At 41.0% G+C, this 18,190-nt stretch overlaps 1 protein-coding gene across 1 annotated transcript; it reads right to left on the reverse strand.

Moving 5' to 3' along the window:
• Positions 1–4,253: 4,253 nt before the first annotated feature.
• On the reverse strand, positions 4,254–5,851 carry LOC147879776 (stress enhanced protein 2, chloroplastic-like). The gene is made up of 2 exons (XM_087371899.1): positions 5,327–5,851; positions 4,254–5,027 (listed from the first exon to the last, which is right to left on the reverse strand). Exons 1-2 carry the CDS (start codon positions 5,849–5,851, stop codon positions 4,779–4,781), a joined length of 774 nt encoding a protein of 257 aa, XP_087228025.1. The 3' UTR covers positions 4,254–4,778.
• Between the last annotated feature and the right edge of the window lie 12,339 nt (positions 5,852–18,190).

Here is an 18,190-nt window from a genome sequence, read left to right on the forward strand (position 1 = left end):
CACTGTCCAATCACAACTGTCCAATCACAACTTAAACATCAAAGTTGCTTCCTATTTCTTGTATAGCTTAGACAAATCTTCAGAATTCTTCAACATGAGCCATGCCATCATCATATGCTCTGAGTTCCCATATAAGTGAAGTAGTTGACTCTTTATGTTAGGAAAGTCTTTCGGTGATCCTTTTATCGTCTTAAATATTTCACTTTCATTTTTTCCAGCAATCACCATATCAATTAAACTTGAAGGAAATATTGTGGCCTTTCTAACTTCAGATCCATAGGAACTCATTTCTTCTTCCTTCCCCTTTGCCGTTTGTAAAAAATACAAAAGCTCGTGAGATCGATAGGTTATAGTTAAATGTAATGCTTGTAAAACAAAAGTAAAGGGTCATACCAGGATACATGTTCGTGATTTCTTTGCATAATCTTGTGAGCCAGGAAGATCATCCATGTCATCTTCTGTAATCATCAATGCATCACCTTATCCTAGGAGCCATCAATATCTGCCATGTCATCATCTCCAATCCTCTCATGTTCCATCTCTTTCTCGTAGCCGACAGTTAGATTAGCTTGCAAGTGGAAGTGTGCCATGCAAGCCTTTCTTTCAATAATATTAGTGGAATATCCTTTTTTGAGAAGATCTTCGAAAAGATATCCGATCCGTAATAAGGTGACCTCCAATTAGGCAGTTGCAAGTATTTCAGCATAGTAATCAAAAGACTTCCACCTTTTGAAGGACATTCGTAGATTTTGGAGTGCACTTGGTGATGAGAGGACCTATGGATTTCTTTCTCCTCTAGCATGAGACGCAAACTCTTGGAAGTCCCCCTTATGCTATGTTGTAGTCTGGTCAGGATATGGACTCCGCATGCATAAGAGGAATGATTCGAGGCATTGGATCTTTAATCCACATTCTCACTTGCTTGTCTTGGATGCATCCACACCATTGTAGATCTTGAAATCACAGGCATAAACTTTCTCCAAAGTGTTATGTATCTCTTCCTTGTTTTCTTAATTGACAAAAATGACAATATTGCAAATTCCAAAACCAATGGAAAAGAGGTTTCATAATTATGGCACTTGGCAGAAGTATTCCTCAAGGAGCTGGGTGTAGTCGTGGGCGAGCCAGCAGTGCAAGATGCCCAAGGGGAGACGAACATGGAGGCGACAACTACAGAGATGGTGCCCCAAGTCAGCGAGTACCAGCGTGGCTGAATTGGAAGTCCCTTTAATGTGGATGAGTTGGAGGAGGCGCTAAGTCAGATGACAAATGAAAAGTCTCTAGGCCGAGATGGTTTGACGATAGGGCTTGGTAAAGCTCTTCCCAAAAAAATAGACTAGACTCAAGGTGGGTGATTGGAGACCAATTACTATGCTAAACACATCCTACAAGATTATTGCTAAAGCACTGGCAATCCGCATTACGGACAACCTGAGGACAGCCGTAGACAATCAGCAAACAGGCTTTGTTAGAGGCAGAGAAATCTTCTCTAACATCCTGAATGTGGCTACTTCCATCGACTATGCTAGAGCCTCGGACCAGAAGCTACTTCTCTTCGGCATCGACCTGGAAAAGGCTTACGATAGAGTTCGTTGGGACTTCCTCGTGAAGGTCCTTCAAAAACTAGGCTTCGGCCCCGATTGTATCCGCAAAGTTTCCTCCCTATTCGAGAATGCTTCAGCAGTGTTGTGCATCAACGGTGGAGCAATAGGCTGCTTTGACCTCAGAAGGTCGGTAAGGCAAGGCTGCCCCCTTGCTCCCCTTCTCTTTGCTCTAGCGCCGGTTCCCCTTGCAAGCAACCTTGGCGAACGCGTCGATTAAAGGCCTCACGCTTCCGACGGGGGACCTCCTCGGCTGCCAGCTGTTCGCTAATGATACAATGGCATTGATTCAAGAAGACGAGCGGAGCATGGAGACTCTAATGCGGATCCTGGAAACGTTTTGTGCAGCATCGGGGTCCAAATACAACTGGTCGAAGACCTTCCTCCTCAGGACGTCACATGCCCCCTCGCCGACGTGGGTGATTGCACTAGGGGTAGAGCTAATCCCCAAAGGTAAGGTAGTCTGCTACTTGGGAGCCCGACTGGGGGTCGACATAAACAGAAGACAGAGATTCAAATGGTTCATGGATAAACTAAAAGCCAAGCTTCGTCCCTGGAGCGGTCTGGCACTGAGTTGGAATGCAAGGATTCTTGTTGTGCACCACGTGTTGGCATTATCAACCACCTATGCGGCATCAATCTGGCACTTCACCAAATCACATTGGCTGGAAGTTGAGAAACTGTTTCGCAGCTTCATCTAGGCAGAAGAACGAGGCAAGAGAACGATGCACTATATCCTGTGGGAACCCCTGAAAGCCCCCAAACCGTAGGGCGCCTCAACCTTCCGGATTGCCACCTCAAGAACGTTGCAATGCTTTGTAAGTGGCTACCTAATCTTTTTGAAGTTAATGCGCCTTGGATTGTTATGGTGAAATGCTTCATAGTCAACACCAACACCAGGGGTATTGGAAGTTGGCCAAATCTAGAATGGTATGATCGCATCGTTCCTCCTTCCCTATCCACATAAAAAACTCAGAAATTGCCCAAGGGCTAGTCATGGCATGGAAGATTGGAATAGAGGCTATGACGTGGAAGGGAAGGTCAGGACTCCGTGGGGACGCAAGCTTAAAAGAAAGCATCTAGTGGTCTGCAACCCTCCCCCGTGAAGGCGAGCCATTCCATGACCTTCGACGAGCACGTAGCCTCTACAAAAAAGGCATTAGAATCTAGGACATCTGGGACCCAAGGAAAGCTGACTGGAAAACTGCGGCTCAGATCCGTGAAGCACTTGCTCTCTCAGACGAAGAAGCAAACATGCTACAGGCAATTCTGGACCGGATTCCCAACAATTGGCCTACTAACACAGCATCGTCATCAGATTGGAGGGCCGACCAATGGGTACTTGGCAAGACCCCTTTGAGGAAGCCAACAACTAGGATGGTTCATAAGCACCTCATATAGATGGACCCCAGAGCCCCAGACCTTAACAGAAGGTGGAACCTCAAATTTGCCTCAAATTTGGGCCGGCGTGGTGGAAGAAGCGGTTCATATCCATTTGGAAGTGCTGCCTAGTACTGTGGAAAGTGATGAATTGGTTTGGTGGCTTTCGATGAGAGGGAAACTGGCGAAATGTCTGCCAGTGAACCTGATGTGCGGCCTTTGTGGCGCTGAACCAAAGACCATAAGACACCTCTTCTGGAGCTACCCAATCACCCGAGAAGTCTGGTAAAAACTGGAGAAAGCAATTAAGAGCTCGACGCTGATGGCCCGCTTTAAAATCTCAAACAAATGGAGGACCGCCCTTCTCGATGACATAGTCAAGCTCTTGTCCACCATGGCGTCAAGTTGGCACTTAATCAGAGCAAAGGCCATCCTAGCATTATGGGAGACCAAGAACCAAGCAATGTTTAGATCCATGCATCTAAAAGAACAGAGAGCCTCTGGCATCACCGCATGAGTCATTACGATAGTGGTAAATTTCAACCAGATCATCGTAGCTAAGGACCCAATAGTCAACGACGCCCTTCTATAGTTGCACTCAATCAAGGTAGGCTTTTAGCTACTATGCAACGCAAGTCCAACACGAGTAGCCCCCATTAGGACCAAATTTTGTATTACATGGTCTTCCTCTTTTTTGATCGGATGGACTACCCCCCTTTAATAAACTTGGCTTTTAAATTTAAAAAAAAAACAAAAACAAAAAAACAATTAGATGTGCCAATTGAGGTTGCATTAAACATTAAAGTAGATGCACATATGTAAACATTTGAATGAAATATATCTTATAAAGGCTTTCAAGACCATTGAAAGGTCTTACAAGTACTTCAAATGTGCTCACAAAAGCACTTGAACAAAAAGTAGCCAAAAAATAATATCTAAATGACTCTATGTGAGGACTTTCCTCAAGAAAATGAAGAGGAATGTCAGTGGCTAAATGAGGATAAATCTTTCTCCTCTTATGAGCACCCTTTTAACATTACCAAGGTTTGAAGACGATCTGATGGAACCTAAGAACTACTAAGAAATTAAGAGCTTTGTAGATATAGCTCGAGCTCAAAAATTCCATTGAGTGAGCTTTTTAATGCAAAACAAATAGTATAACCTACTCTAGATGATCACAAGAGACCTCAAGAGAGTTGTATAAGATGAAAGGACAAGAGACTTTGATAACATGTTGTCAAAAAGTGGGAGAGTGTGCGACAAGAGGGAATTCCATTAGATTGTGGGAGAAATAACGCCAACCTTGCTGAAATTAAGGTGAAAAATAGAATCTTTACATGAGCACTTAGATCTTATTATCTTATTCTCTCATTCAGGCTCCTCTAGAGACATACGTAATGAGAATGTTACCCTTTAAACCTTATCTACATTAATAACAACTCTAAGCCCTTAAAAAAGTCATCTGCACATTTTTATGTGCACGAACCGCGCCAGCCCTGTTTTAAAAAGGAAATAGCTTCGGAGTCTCGAAATAGAGCTATGACTTTGAATTCTAAACACCCATCATCTAAGAGAGAAGACTATTGTTTTTTGGGATTGTATTAGCATAACTAAGTGGTTTCCCAAAGCGTAAAGAAACGCTTTTTTCACAGACTTCTGTCTGCTCAATCTGTGCGAAATGCAAGAAATCGAGTTCTGTCTTCTCAGCTAAAAAATGAGAAGTTATATTTGAGTTAGTACTGTACAATTCTCCAGCTAAGTATATGAAGTCTTCTGCTTCTGTCCCTAGACATCATCTTAAGACTCATCATCGAAGAAGAGACCGTCCACAACGTTGTCTATGAGAGCGTTCACTAAATTCTCATAGCCCTTTGTTACTGTATAGGCTACCCGGCTTTTTGCACGCCATGCCACTGCAAATCCTGCGGCAAACACGCTCGACATCACACAAAGCCCAGCAACTTGAAGTAGCCTGTGCAGATCCAGCTTCTGGAACACACTGTTGCCCGTTACTGCCTCTAACGCTAACGCTGATGCAAATACCATCTGCACCACATGAAAAGAAATCGATCAACATCTACAAAATACCATCTGCATCACATAAGAGAAATCCATCAACATATTCCCGCCTAAAAGCAAAAGTCGATCAGCATCTACAGGCAACCGCCTAACGCCCACATAAAAGAAATCGATCAACGTATTCAAGCAATCGCCTAAAAACAATACTGCTAACGCTATGACCTCTATTGCATCTGAACAACGGAAATCTAGCCGCAGTCCCAATCACGCAAAATTCATAAGACCCAGGAGCTCGAACGTCACGGCAAGAAACAAAAGCTACTAACCATTGCGAGCCGACCAGACAAGATCTCCCAGTCCCGGATCTTCGCAGACAATTCAATGTTTGCGGCCAACAACTTGAAAAAAGCCGACATCGACTTATGAGGGTCGCTAGTGACGATCCCGTCTGGGTTCTGGCCGAACGCCCGCAAAGTGCAGATTCTGGGAGGCACGTAAACCTTGGGCTGATTTACGCCTAAAGTGGAGGAAAAGGTGCCGCGATCGGGCAGATCAGTGGGGGTCGAAGAGGGAGGAGGATCGGCGGTGGAGGCGAGCTGGAGGGAGGGGTCATGGTGGAGGGCACGGAGGTGGAAAAAGGAGGGGCGATGGGGGAGGGGGAGGAGGGGAGGGAGGAGGGGGTGATGGAGGCGGGAGAGGCGAGATTGGAGGTGGAGGAAGCGAGCCATGGGGAGAAGAAGAAGAAAACGAGCTATGGCGGAGACGAGCAAGAATGCAAGCAGCAGCAAAACGATGGAAGACGACAACCCAGCATTTTGGGAGGACACGTCTTCTGATTCTTTGTCCCACATTCAAACTCTTCACCAGATTCTCAGAGGAGGGATGGAGGGGGAGCCACGAGGGCAAGAAGAAAAGGTACCCCCACCACTTCCTCTCTCACCCCATACTCACACTCCCCACATTCTTCCCTTCCAAGGACCTCCCCAGCCACGCCCTCCGCTTCCTGTTGCCCCTCACAGTGCCTAGTTCCAGCCTTCCTTGCACCCATTGCCCTTTCCTTCCCTCATTTGTTTCTTGCCACGCATTTTCTTGACTCGTCTGTTTTTTTTTGGTTGCCAGGCTTATTCTTGTAAAATAAAACATCTCCAACAATATCAAGGACTTTTCTTACGTCATTTGTTTCCACCACCAGGCATATTCTTGCAAAATGTAACATCTGCATCAATATCACCCTTCCAGGTCGATAACAATATCTGTCTTCCTAAGTCATCAGGTCACTTTTGATTGAGTGGACTAGAGCAAGGACAATCACATGCTATAGCAGCTCTGGTGTCTCAAGAGCCTCTACCACATATGCTCCCACATGCACATGGAAGCTAAACATCCTGCTCTCATGACCCCCACACACATCTACAACCACTTCAAAGAACATCATTGTGCAAGTGCAAGCTTTGAGATATTCACACTCTCATGACCCCCACACACATCTACAACCACTTCAAAGAACATCATTGTGCAAGTGCAAGCTTTGAGATATTCACAGCAAGATTAAAAGCACCCTAGTTTTCTAGGACTTCATCCCAAATAACAAAGTGGCACCCATGGGAACACTGAATATAATGCTCCATGCAACTTCCTTGAGTGCATGCAAAAGTGCTACTCTAAGGCGAGGAGTTGCTTCTATATACCCCACCTTACATCCATATGATAGGCCTTTCATGAGGCCTCAACCCCCTCAACCATCACCACTACCTATGGCCTCAAGTTGGCCACACCACCACCTAGCTCCAGGTGCTCCCCTAATGTTCACCTTCTCCCATTCCTTTTAAGGTGTCTCACTCCTCTTTAAATTATTCGAATTGATATTTTGTTGGAACTACAATAGAGCTTAGGGCATGAGTGCCCATTTATATATTATCCTTTTTGTTAATTAAAAAATAAATAAATTGACATTAAATCAAATTTATTTTTTGGAATTGTACAGTGTCTATCGAAATTATTTTTTGAAATTGGGAAGTCTATCGAAATAATTTTTTGGAATAAGACAATGTCGTGAGGGTTACGGCTCCAATTGGAGGCAGCAGTTTGATGGGCCGGGCTCATGTTGTCGCTCCACCTGGGATCACAATGGCAGATATCTCTGAGAGGGGATGCCACCGGTGCTCAATATGGCACCTCAATTTTGGAGGGTAAGATTTTGAGCACCAGTTGCGCATTTCCTCTCCAGCCAATAGGGAGGTGGCACCTAGAGCTGATAGGGGGGTGAAGGCACCTTCAATGCTCTGAAATGGATGGGTAAGCCAATAGAAAAAGGCATGCAATCGTCCACAAAGGTCTCTGCCTGTACGGGAGAGCTTCATTAACTATAATGAAGTAATTTCTCCATTCTAGCATGAACAAATCTGTTACTTCACTCTAGCTGCGCATTTATGCAGCGTGTGCACTGACTCTAAGTGAAGGCGTGTTCATGTAAGAAGTGAAATTAGGATTTTAGATTTTCATGAAATTCGACATTGATTACGGCAATTGATTTTCACTTTCTATTTTCTTCCTTGGAATCTCTCTCTCTCTCTCTCTCTCTCAACTTTTCGCCCTCTTATCCATGCTACGTATCCGATTCCATGAGCACTTAGATCTTATTCTCTCATTTAGGCTCCTCTAGAGACATATGTAATGAGAATGTTACTCCTTAAACCTTATCTACATTAATAACAACTCTAAGCCCTTAACAATAGTCATCTGCACATTTTTATGTGCGTGAACCATCCAGCCCCATGTATTTGTTTTAAAAAAGAAATATCTTTGGAGTCTCGAAATAGAGCTATGACTTTGAATTCTAAACACCCATCATCTAAGAGAGAGAGGAGACCATGGTTTTTTGGGATTGTATTAGCATAACTAAGTGGTTTAAAGAAACACTTTTTTCAAAAACTTTTGTCTGCTCAATCTGTGCGAAATGCAAGAAATCGAGTTCTGATCCTCATGTGGATGAAACGGAGGAGGCATCCCCTCTCAGAGGTATCTTCCATTGTGATCCCAGGTGGAGCCGCAACATGAGCTCGGCCCGTCAAACTGCTGCCTCCAACTGGAGTCGTAGCCCTCCCGACATTGTACAATTCCAAAAAATAATTTCGATAGACTTCCCACAAAGTGGGCATATTGAGTCTAGTTGAATCCTTTTGGCTAATTTCTCTCTCATTGGGAGCCATTGATGTAAGATCTTCTAGAGGAGGAACCGTGCCTCATTCGCATATTCGAGCTAGAAACATGAGTAGAAAAGGATACGAAGATGGTAGAATATTTGGGATCCCCTTAATGGAGACAACGATCGTTGACTCTCCAAGCTTTAAAATAAGATGAATGATCAAAATCATTCATAAGGCCTGCCTGAGATGGAAAAAGATGAGGATAAGAAAACATGAGTTGGAAAGGGATACAATCCAGGCCTTCCCGAGATCGAAAAAGATGAGGAATTGGATACGTAGCATGGAAAAGAGGGCGGAAAGTTGAGAGAGAGAGAGAGAGAGATTCCGGGGAAGAAAATAGAAAGCGAAAATCAAGTGCTATAATCAATGTCAAATTTCATGAAAATCTAAAATCCTAATTTCAATTCTTACATGAATGCGCCTTCACTTAGAGTTAGTGCACACGCTGCATAAATGCACAGCTGGAGTGAAGTAGCAAATTTGTTCGCGCTAGAATGGAGAAATTTCTTCATTGCAGTTATTGAAGCTCTCCCGTACAGGCAAAGAGCTCTGTGGACAACTGCAGGCCTTTTCCTATTGGCTTGCCCATCCATTTCAGAGGAAGGTGCCTTCACCCCGCTGTCAGCTCTAGGTGCCACCTCCCTATTGGCCGGAGAGGAAATGCGTAGCTAGTGCTCAAAATTGCACCCTCCAAAATTGAGGTGCCATATTGAGCACCGGTGGCGCTCCACCTACACCTCAAGTACTGAGCCAACCTCCGAAATTCGCCCTTGGTACGCGAATTTTCACCTTGTGTGCTAGACCTAGCGAAGCGTGAACTCCATAGTCAAATCAATACAAGCACAACGGACCGTCAACGACACACAACAAAAGATGAATACGTACACGCACGTAACATGTTAGGCAGAAGCGAAAAAGAACGAGACACGCATCAGAGTCAAAGGCACCCACACGAAAATAGACGAAAGCAAAACGCACGCAATGCACACCACCCTTCTCAACAAACCCACGCGAAAAACGCAAGCCAACTAACGCGGGGCTCAGGCACTCACGCAAAAGCACAACGGAATCTTCAACCAAGCACACAACACGCACACGCACACGCACACACGGCGCATACAAGACAATGGAATAAATAGAGCAACCAAGACGCACAGAAACGGACAGCTCATCGAACACACAGACAGAACCCACATAGTATACACACAAAGACCGGACTTTTTTCCCACAAGGCAGTGGTCTGTCTCTCTCTCTCTCTCTCTGGTTTGCTGGTTGAAGTGTGTAGGTCGTCTGTGTGCTCTCCTTGGTCCTGTTGCAGTTCTGCTTTGTCGTTTTAGAGATCGCGCGTGCGTTGAGTGCATTTTGTTGACCAAAACAAAAGGTTCGTTACTGTACATAAGGTCAACCTCCTTCATTCATCGAAGCTTCCTTCATTTGGCCAAGCCAAATGTCGTCACCTTCAGAGTCGTGACGCAAGTGGAAGAATATGTAACGAAAAAATGGCATAGAGACTCCTTCGCGGGAGACTTGTGGTACTCTTTTCTTCCTTGGCGGGAGAATCCATCATGGGGGCCATCCTGTGTTGAGAGAAAACCTGCAAACATTGTATAGAAAACCTGCAAACCAATGAACCTGCTTTCTCAAACCTCCTAAAATTTTTAACCCCAAGTTCTATGATGTGTTGACCAGTCGCTTAAGCCTCTAGAGTCCTCATATCAAATCCTATGATTTCCTATATACAATCACCACCTCAAAGTCCCAACAATGTAAAATAAAACATAAAGCAATAAATGTTTGCCTTTTCTTTTGCTTGATTAGTGCATTAGAAAAAATTCAATCTAACCCAACAAAGCTAGTAAGGTGGCAACTTTAATTGTCAAATAGAAACGACAAAATTAACTGTAAAGCAAGGAAGAGAGAGAGAGAGAGAGAGAGAGAGAGAGAGAGAGAGAAGATGGTTGTGTGTGCGCGCTCACACACACACACGTGCACATTGTAATTGGTTTAAAGATACCAATAATATTATGGCTGATTTAGGTGTGTACAAGGCAATGCGGAATGAGATAGGGAAGGGAATGTAGATGCAGGTCACCCTCAAATGGTGCCTCGTGCCATTTGATCGTGACTTGGGGACCCACGTCTCTTCCCTCTATGCAATTTGATGGTGATGTATCTATGTGTCCTATGGCAAGGTTCCAAGTTTGTAGGTCAAAAGTGTCCTGATGGACTGAACATCTACAACCCCATGATTTTCACGTCTAATGAAAAAGAAGAGGGCCCATGGCCCAAGTTTGAGTTGCAATGCTCTCACTTGTGCCAAACCTTTCATGTGTATAATGCCACGAGTGCATAATGAAGAATGGCTTCTTGGTCTATGATTAAGTTGACTTGCTCCATGCTTAGCAATGAAGCTTATTCTCTGCATTCTATTGAGTAAGAACCTCATTTCAAACTCTATCAATTTTCTTCTTTAGGTAATTTTGTTCTTCTTTAGTTGATGATGGCCTTGGGTTACTTAGAAGATCAGAACACACACACACACACACACACACACAAATCTATGTATACCCTTACATATTTACATACACACACACATACACTTACACACACTCTTATACACACACACAGACACACACACTTGGAGAATTTTTGTACCAGTTCTAGGATGTTTTGCATACTTAATACTAGCTAACTTGGTTTTGGCTTCAGATGCACTTTCTTTTAGGTTTTTGGATTTGGGTTTAATTGTGTATGCTCCAAATACTAGACCCAAGTTCTCCTCATTCTTGTTCTAGGGTCTAGATATATTCTTTACTAGATTCTAGAGGGGTAAATTCTTAGGTCAATACGTTTCCTTTCCACTTCATACTTAGGAGGGTCATGTAGAAACAACAGGCCTATCACATGCATTTGATAGAAAGATATTTTTAGATCATGTATTAAAAAAAAACATCTATAAAGGAGTATTATTTACAAAATTGAAAAAAGCTTACAAAATTGTAATGAAAAAGGGCATCTTTTAATCATAAATATTCATACATAAGTGATTTTAAAAATAGGCCTTGAATGCATGTGATATAGAGGTGGTATATACACACACACATACACTTACAACCAAAAGACAAAGTAGAAGAAAATCATACAACTCAATATTAGGTTGGAACCTTGTAGTTCTCATTTCCCCATATATGGACTCCATTTTCATGGACATTTGCAATAATGTTGGACTTAGGATTAATTACACAATGATGACTAGTTCCAATTGCATTGACACATGTGTAGATAGGTGTGGGTTAGGCATGGTTGACACATAGGTGTAGATATGTGTGTAGATAGGTGTGGGTTAGGCATGGTTGACATTTGATAGCAGATACCCAACTTGTGTACTAGCCCTCATGTGCCTGAAAACAATAGTAGAGCCATCTACAGGTAGCTTTAGTAAATAGACAAATGAATTAAACAACTAATGCATAAGGCCATGATTTGGTAGCCAAAGGCCTACATAGGAAGCAAAAGCAATTACAGTCAAATCTTATCGATATAATCATTATAAGAGATGGTAGGCTTTCTACCTACTAGAGAAAAGGATTTCTTACTGCTACAACCAACTGTTATGCATGGGATAAAGAAAGCCTTGAGTTCTCACAAAAAAAACTTTAAATGAGTCACTTTGTGCATGTATGTATAAAGAGGGAACACTTAAATTAGGGGTGTAATACACACAAATATTCAGCCAAATGAGTCAGATAATGTTCAAGTACAAAGTGTAACCAAACGTGTGACAACATTAGCAAACATTATTGCATATAAGTGGGTAAATTTGCACACAAACAAGAACTAAATGGAATATTCCTTTTTAAAAAGCAAAAATTTGTGATTTTATTATCATAATTAAAAACACTATTGCATAGTATCATTATGTTAAAAAAGCATGCAAAAGAGGCCTAAATTTATGAGCATTTTTCATAACAATTTTGGAAGTTGTTGACATTTATGTAATTCTAAAAAACACAATACATAGTCCTTATGGTTTGCTAACATCATCAAAGGAATTGAAAAGATGGGAAATTTTTCATTACAATGATATTTCAAAAAGGATGAACTTTGATATAACTACACAATTAAAAATTTACATGCACTCTATCATTTTGCAAGTGCATCCTTGTCTATATCAATAGCTATAGTTTCATCATGTTCAAGGTCATTTTCATGATTCAATGATGATTCAAAAGTGGATGATCCATCCTCCTTAGCACTATCAACAAGAGCATTTCCTTTGTCCATATGAAGACCTACTTCTCCTTCCATTTGCAACCATGTGAGAGGAGGATATAGCAAGATGTGTGGCATAGGATGGAACCTTCTCGAAGAGGATGTTATTGTCTTCTTCCTTAGGTGTCCATCACTTCCTAGCTAAAATCATAAACAAGTATGTCTACTTCTTTAAGATCGCAAACACTCAATCATTTGCTAATTTTTGGTGCCTTTATTGTCCTTTTCCTTTCAATGGATTATTATGCATAGTCCTAAACCCTTGCACAGTAATGGAAGTCACTTGCCCTTGCATAGACTTTGAAGTCGGCCACTTTTTTAATCCACAATGGATGCCCAAGATGGTCATCTTGAGGAAGAGTTGTAATCATGGATCCAACCTTCAATTGTTGTATGGAACCTGCCCACATTTTAGTGAGCTCTTCTCATCATTGGCAACATCATTGTGCACCAAGGTACATCACTCATGCAGGTATATTGATTAGGGCTTCTACCTCAAGTGAAGACTCTAAGGTTGCATAGGCTATCATGAAGGAGGAGAAGATGATGGCAATACAAAAGGATTACACAAAGTAGTAGTGTTACTCTTGTAGTGATCGAGGATGAGGGCATGGGATCCAAAGAAAGTATTTTGCCACACTTTAATCTAGAGTATGTTTTTCCTTCTCATCAACTTCTCTTATTAGGCATGCACCTTTCATAGTGAGCATCCCTTCTTTACCACTGGAGGTTCTTGCACTGAAGTAGGAATTTCATGGAGTGGAAAACAAATGACAAAAATTATAAGCCATCCATGGGCACACAATCTATGGAAGAGATATATTGCTTACCCTATAGATATGTTCTTTGATCTTCTTTTTTCCTTATGATAAGATCTGTTGGTACAACATTCCTCACCTTTCTCCACCTCTAAATCAATCTCCTAAAATTGTAAGTCTCTTTCAAGTGATAAACCTCACTCGATGGGGTATAAGATTCTTTCACAAGGTCCACTATCTCTACCAAAGTGAATGCATCATTTGTATACCATAGTTTTGATCTATTTGATCAAGAGTATGAATAACCAAGAGGAAGCCAACTTTGAACTCATCAACAATTCCTTTATCCATAAGCACACACATGTAAATAAGAAATGTTGGATTTTTAATTTTCTCTTGTTATTATCAAGCTGGATATATAGGGTTCTTCAAAGGGGTCCTTCTCACGGTGTGGTAATGTGATGATTTATTATGATTGAGAGATTAGTATCATTGTGCAAATTTTATGGTTGAAAAATACGGTAGCTTGGAGTATTTTGATACAAAAGACATCCCACAAGATGCATTTGCACAAATGTCTCTTCCTTCACATCTTTAGGACCTCTCATGAAGTGTGGCAAATAGGTCTTCTTTTGATCAATAGCGTCCATAATGATCCCAAAATACTTGTCAAGATCTTCAAGCATTTTCTTCCATACTTTGCCAATTGTGAGCATTCCTTAGCTTATTGTTCTCTATGGTGCTTAAGAGTAGTATTGATTTGAGCTTGATGTAAAAGCACAAAAAAATAATTAAACATACCCAAAATATTTTAGAGAACCAACCTTCCATGTAAAAGTACTTGTACATCATTTGCTTGATGTTGCTTCCCTTTATCATTGACTCTTGATGCTTGCACATATACTACATAAGTACTCCAATTCTTACTTTTCTAGATACCTTCACATTATTACAAAGTTCTTCCACAACCCTCTAAAATGAATATAGCTAGCGAGATCTTCTCATTTCCTTCTAACATCTACCCCTTGTATATGGGTAAACCTCAAATCTTATGTAATTGCCCATCAAGTGTAATTTTCCTATTTGGACATCACTTTTGTGCTCACATAAAAGTAGCCTTCCATCCATGATGGCCATTTGTCTGATTACCATATAAGATGTGGATTCCTAAACACCATCTTCACTTTTTCACATGTGCAATACTTGCATTCACTAGGGTATGAATGGATTTAAAGATTGATCTACAAATCTGTAGACTTCATGAATGATACTCTATTTGCTCATTCTTTAGAGGGTTGATTGCTACATTCAAGTAATAAATCTTGCTCCTCACAAAACATGAGAGGGCATGTTTCCCTCATATGAGCCTCGAATATCAAAAATTGCACATTGCCTCCCATACATCATAAATCTTTATCAATGTGAAACCTTAAAAAAATCCTGATCTTGTTTTTCAAGGTGGCGATGTAGAAAGTTGAAGCGAAGCTTATCGAAATGCACATTAGACCTACTTTGATAGCATTGTGTTGAAATGTGCACAATCATAAGTGCATGCATGGTGCAAGTTTTATTAGGGGAGAAGGACTTAAATGGAAGCTCACCCCTCAATGACATGTGGAAAATGGTATAATGTATTAATACCACATACAAAGTGGGGGCCTAAAATGGAAAGCATGTAATGCCTTGGTGATAGGGGTCCTCAAGACCCTGAATCCACTTTTGGGGATGAGACTCCTTGGAGTGGCTAGGTGGTTGAGGGTTGGAGCACCCCCAGTACATGGCTGCAAGCCACATGTCCACATGTTTCAACATGGTATCAAAGCTAGTGGCTCTGACTATACGTGAGCTAGCTACTACAGGTTGACACACCTACCATAGGGTAGGAAAGCAAAGACTAAACACACAGTACATAATACCATGGGGCAAAAAATGCACAATAATACACCCACATGATGGCACTAGGCCAGAGAAGAGAAAGGGGCACTACATGCCATAATAAAAAAGGTGGAGCTTGGAATAGCCACAAAAATTCGTAGAGTAACACCTAGGAGACTGTACACAGCTAAAGAGCCAGCCACACATGCACAATATACAAGCTTGATGTAATGGTTTGAACTGACATGAAGTGCAAACACTACTAAGTAGGCTAAATGATTGACATACGATGGAATTGACATAGAAGATTGGCAAAACAACTAGTGTAGGTAGGGGCTAGACTAGGCTATAGTTGATGTGGGATTGATGCAAATTGATGTGAAGAATGAGACAATGATGAAGCCAATAATGAGGATCATACTAGTCCGATTTCAACTGCAGGCCAAGGTTACACTTCAGCAGTGCCAACATGGGTAGACCACCACCAAAAAGATACATGCCATTAAGGTGATAACACCATAGGTCAAGGGAGTAGAGTCCAAAGTAATGCAATTTGACATGATTGTCAAAAAGCCAACAACAAGATGCACATGACCAAGAAAAAAGAATTGTTACAAACAAAAATGTGCAGCGAAAATGATGTGATAGTCGAAATTCATGGAAGGACAAGTGTTAAAAAGGGGAGACCAACGTGGTCCTTAAAAGGACTCTTCTTAAAGGTAATTGACACACAAGTAATGTGTGAATTTCAAGTCGTCCAAGATGCCAAAATGCCCATGCAAGGTGTAAGCATGCCGATTAATACAACATGCACCAAGGAGATTCACACATGGTCAAAGTTGTGAGAAAGGACCAAGAAGCCGCATGCCTTGGAGAATGGACAATGTGTAGGAAAAAACCGTGCATCATAAAAGTTGATTATAGATTGGATCCCATGGATTGCAAATGGAGCACAAAGAAGAAAGTCAATGACAAGTTAGAACCCAACTCAAGATTGGTGCAAGAGTTCATATGGGAGAAGGAATAGAATGGAACACTCCTCAATGACATGTGGTGAATGGTACAATGGCTTAAGCCCACATACAAAGTGGGGGCCTAATATGGAAGGCATATAATGCCTTGGTAATAGGAGTCCTCAATACCCTAGATCCAATTTTGGGTAAGAGAATCCTTGGAGTGGCAAGGTGGATGAGGGTTGGGGAACCTTTAGTACATGACTCCACTAGTGCATGCCATATATCGATGTATTTTGATCATATTTTGAAATTCAAAAACCATGCACCGCTACTTTTGGCTCAGTTTGTTTAAAATATTCAAGTTCATGGACACTGAGAGACTCGATGGCTTGCTAATAAGTTCACATGAAGAGATAGACACATGCCCACAACTAATTTTACAGTTGTATGTTGAGACTGAAGACTCTTTGGGGGTGATGAAGCTTATCTTATGAGATGACATGGATGAAGATGCACTTGCAAGTGCATACATTGATACCAAGACCAACATCCTAAAGATCACACAACAAACCCAATGAGGAGTTGGTACACCCAAAATAATGAAATGCCCATATAGACACCATGTGTTATAGAGATAGGGCCTTCGAGGGTAGTAAATGTACATCCTCAATGAACCCTAAAAATAAAACCTAAAGGTCACTAAACTAAGCAAGAAAACAGGCTTTTGAGGTCCATATTTAAAGAAGTAAACATAATTGTATTATTTAAACCTTGGATTTGAAAACATTATCTACATTAGTCTATAAAATCCCAAGGTTTTAAGCCCTTATACCCACTCTTGCAGACAAAATGGCCAAATCCAAAGAAGTCAATAGAATATAAAAGACTCAATGTTGATACTTTTTGGTTTTCTTGTTAACTAATTTCATAAACATTCTTGTTTAATTTATTTTTAAAATATGTTCACAAAAGAGGGAAACTTTTTTTCAAAAACAATTTATTTTTTCAATGAAAATTCCAAGAGGCTTCATGCTAATTTGATCCTTGGGATCGATGTAGTCTCATGCTAATCTGATACTTGAGATTAGGTTAGTCTATAAGCTTACACAAATTCAATCCCAAGGATTAGATTTGTGTGAGATTGCAGGCTTACCAATCACTGGTATCAGATTTGCATGAGTCTACAAGCTACTTCAATCTTGGGGATCAAATGTGTATGGCATTGTCCTAGAAGCTTCAAGCATATCTAGTCCTCAAGATTGGATTTACCTGTAAGATTTCCAAAACTAATCCTAGCCATTGGATTACCCTTATGCTTCATGGGAACTTGTTTGAATGGGTTTCATTCTTATGAATTTTGTGGAGCTCCAATTAGACTCAATCCCAAAGGGTTGAGTTTTTATTGAATATCATACTAATTCGCTCCTTAGGATCAATTGCATCTGTGTTTTAGGTATTTTTCCTTTCAATTGTCTCATTATTAGGAGTAGGATTTTTAGCATATTTTACCGTTTTCACAAATTTTGTATAAAAAAACAACTTCTTTGCCTTGAGAAACTCTAAGTTTTGTTTATTTTTAGTTTTTTTCAACTTTTACAATGATTTTAATTCAATTTCCAAATATTCTCCTTTCCTTTATGCAAGACATTGAAGTTGAAAATCGCGCACAAGAAGGGGAATGCTTCAAAAAGTGATCCCTAATGGTCTTCCCTGAACCTAAGGTGTGAAGAAAACTAGGAGCAAATATACATCTCTAATTGCGAAACAAACTTATTTGCTTTTGGTAGTCATCAAAAAGGGTTTGTTAACCCTAAATTGCCTTCACAAAGGCTCTTGGTAGTAGAAAAATACTCAAATAAGGCCTCAAAGAATAGATTACACATAAATACCATTTTCATAGATGTTTCCTTGAGTATTTAGATAAGACTCTACACCTTTATTTATCTAGGGATCCATTCTACAAGATGATGAGAAGAACTACAAATGTTGTGGCATAGTGAGGCCACTCACTTACAATGAAGACAAAACCTCTTCTATCACATTCACAATTTCTACCAAATTTGAATTTCTAGAGAAGAAAATCTCAATCATTGAGATGACTGATGATTTTGGGAAAATCAGTC

The sequence above is a fragment of the Dipteris shenzhenensis genome, chromosome 33 (genome assembly GCF_047967505.1).
Source record: "Dipteris shenzhenensis isolate YYH24624 ecotype China chromosome 33, Dip_SZ_1.0, whole genome shotgun sequence".
Lineage (NCBI taxonomy): Eukaryota > Viridiplantae > Streptophyta > Polypodiopsida > Gleicheniales > Dipteridaceae > Dipteris > Dipteris shenzhenensis.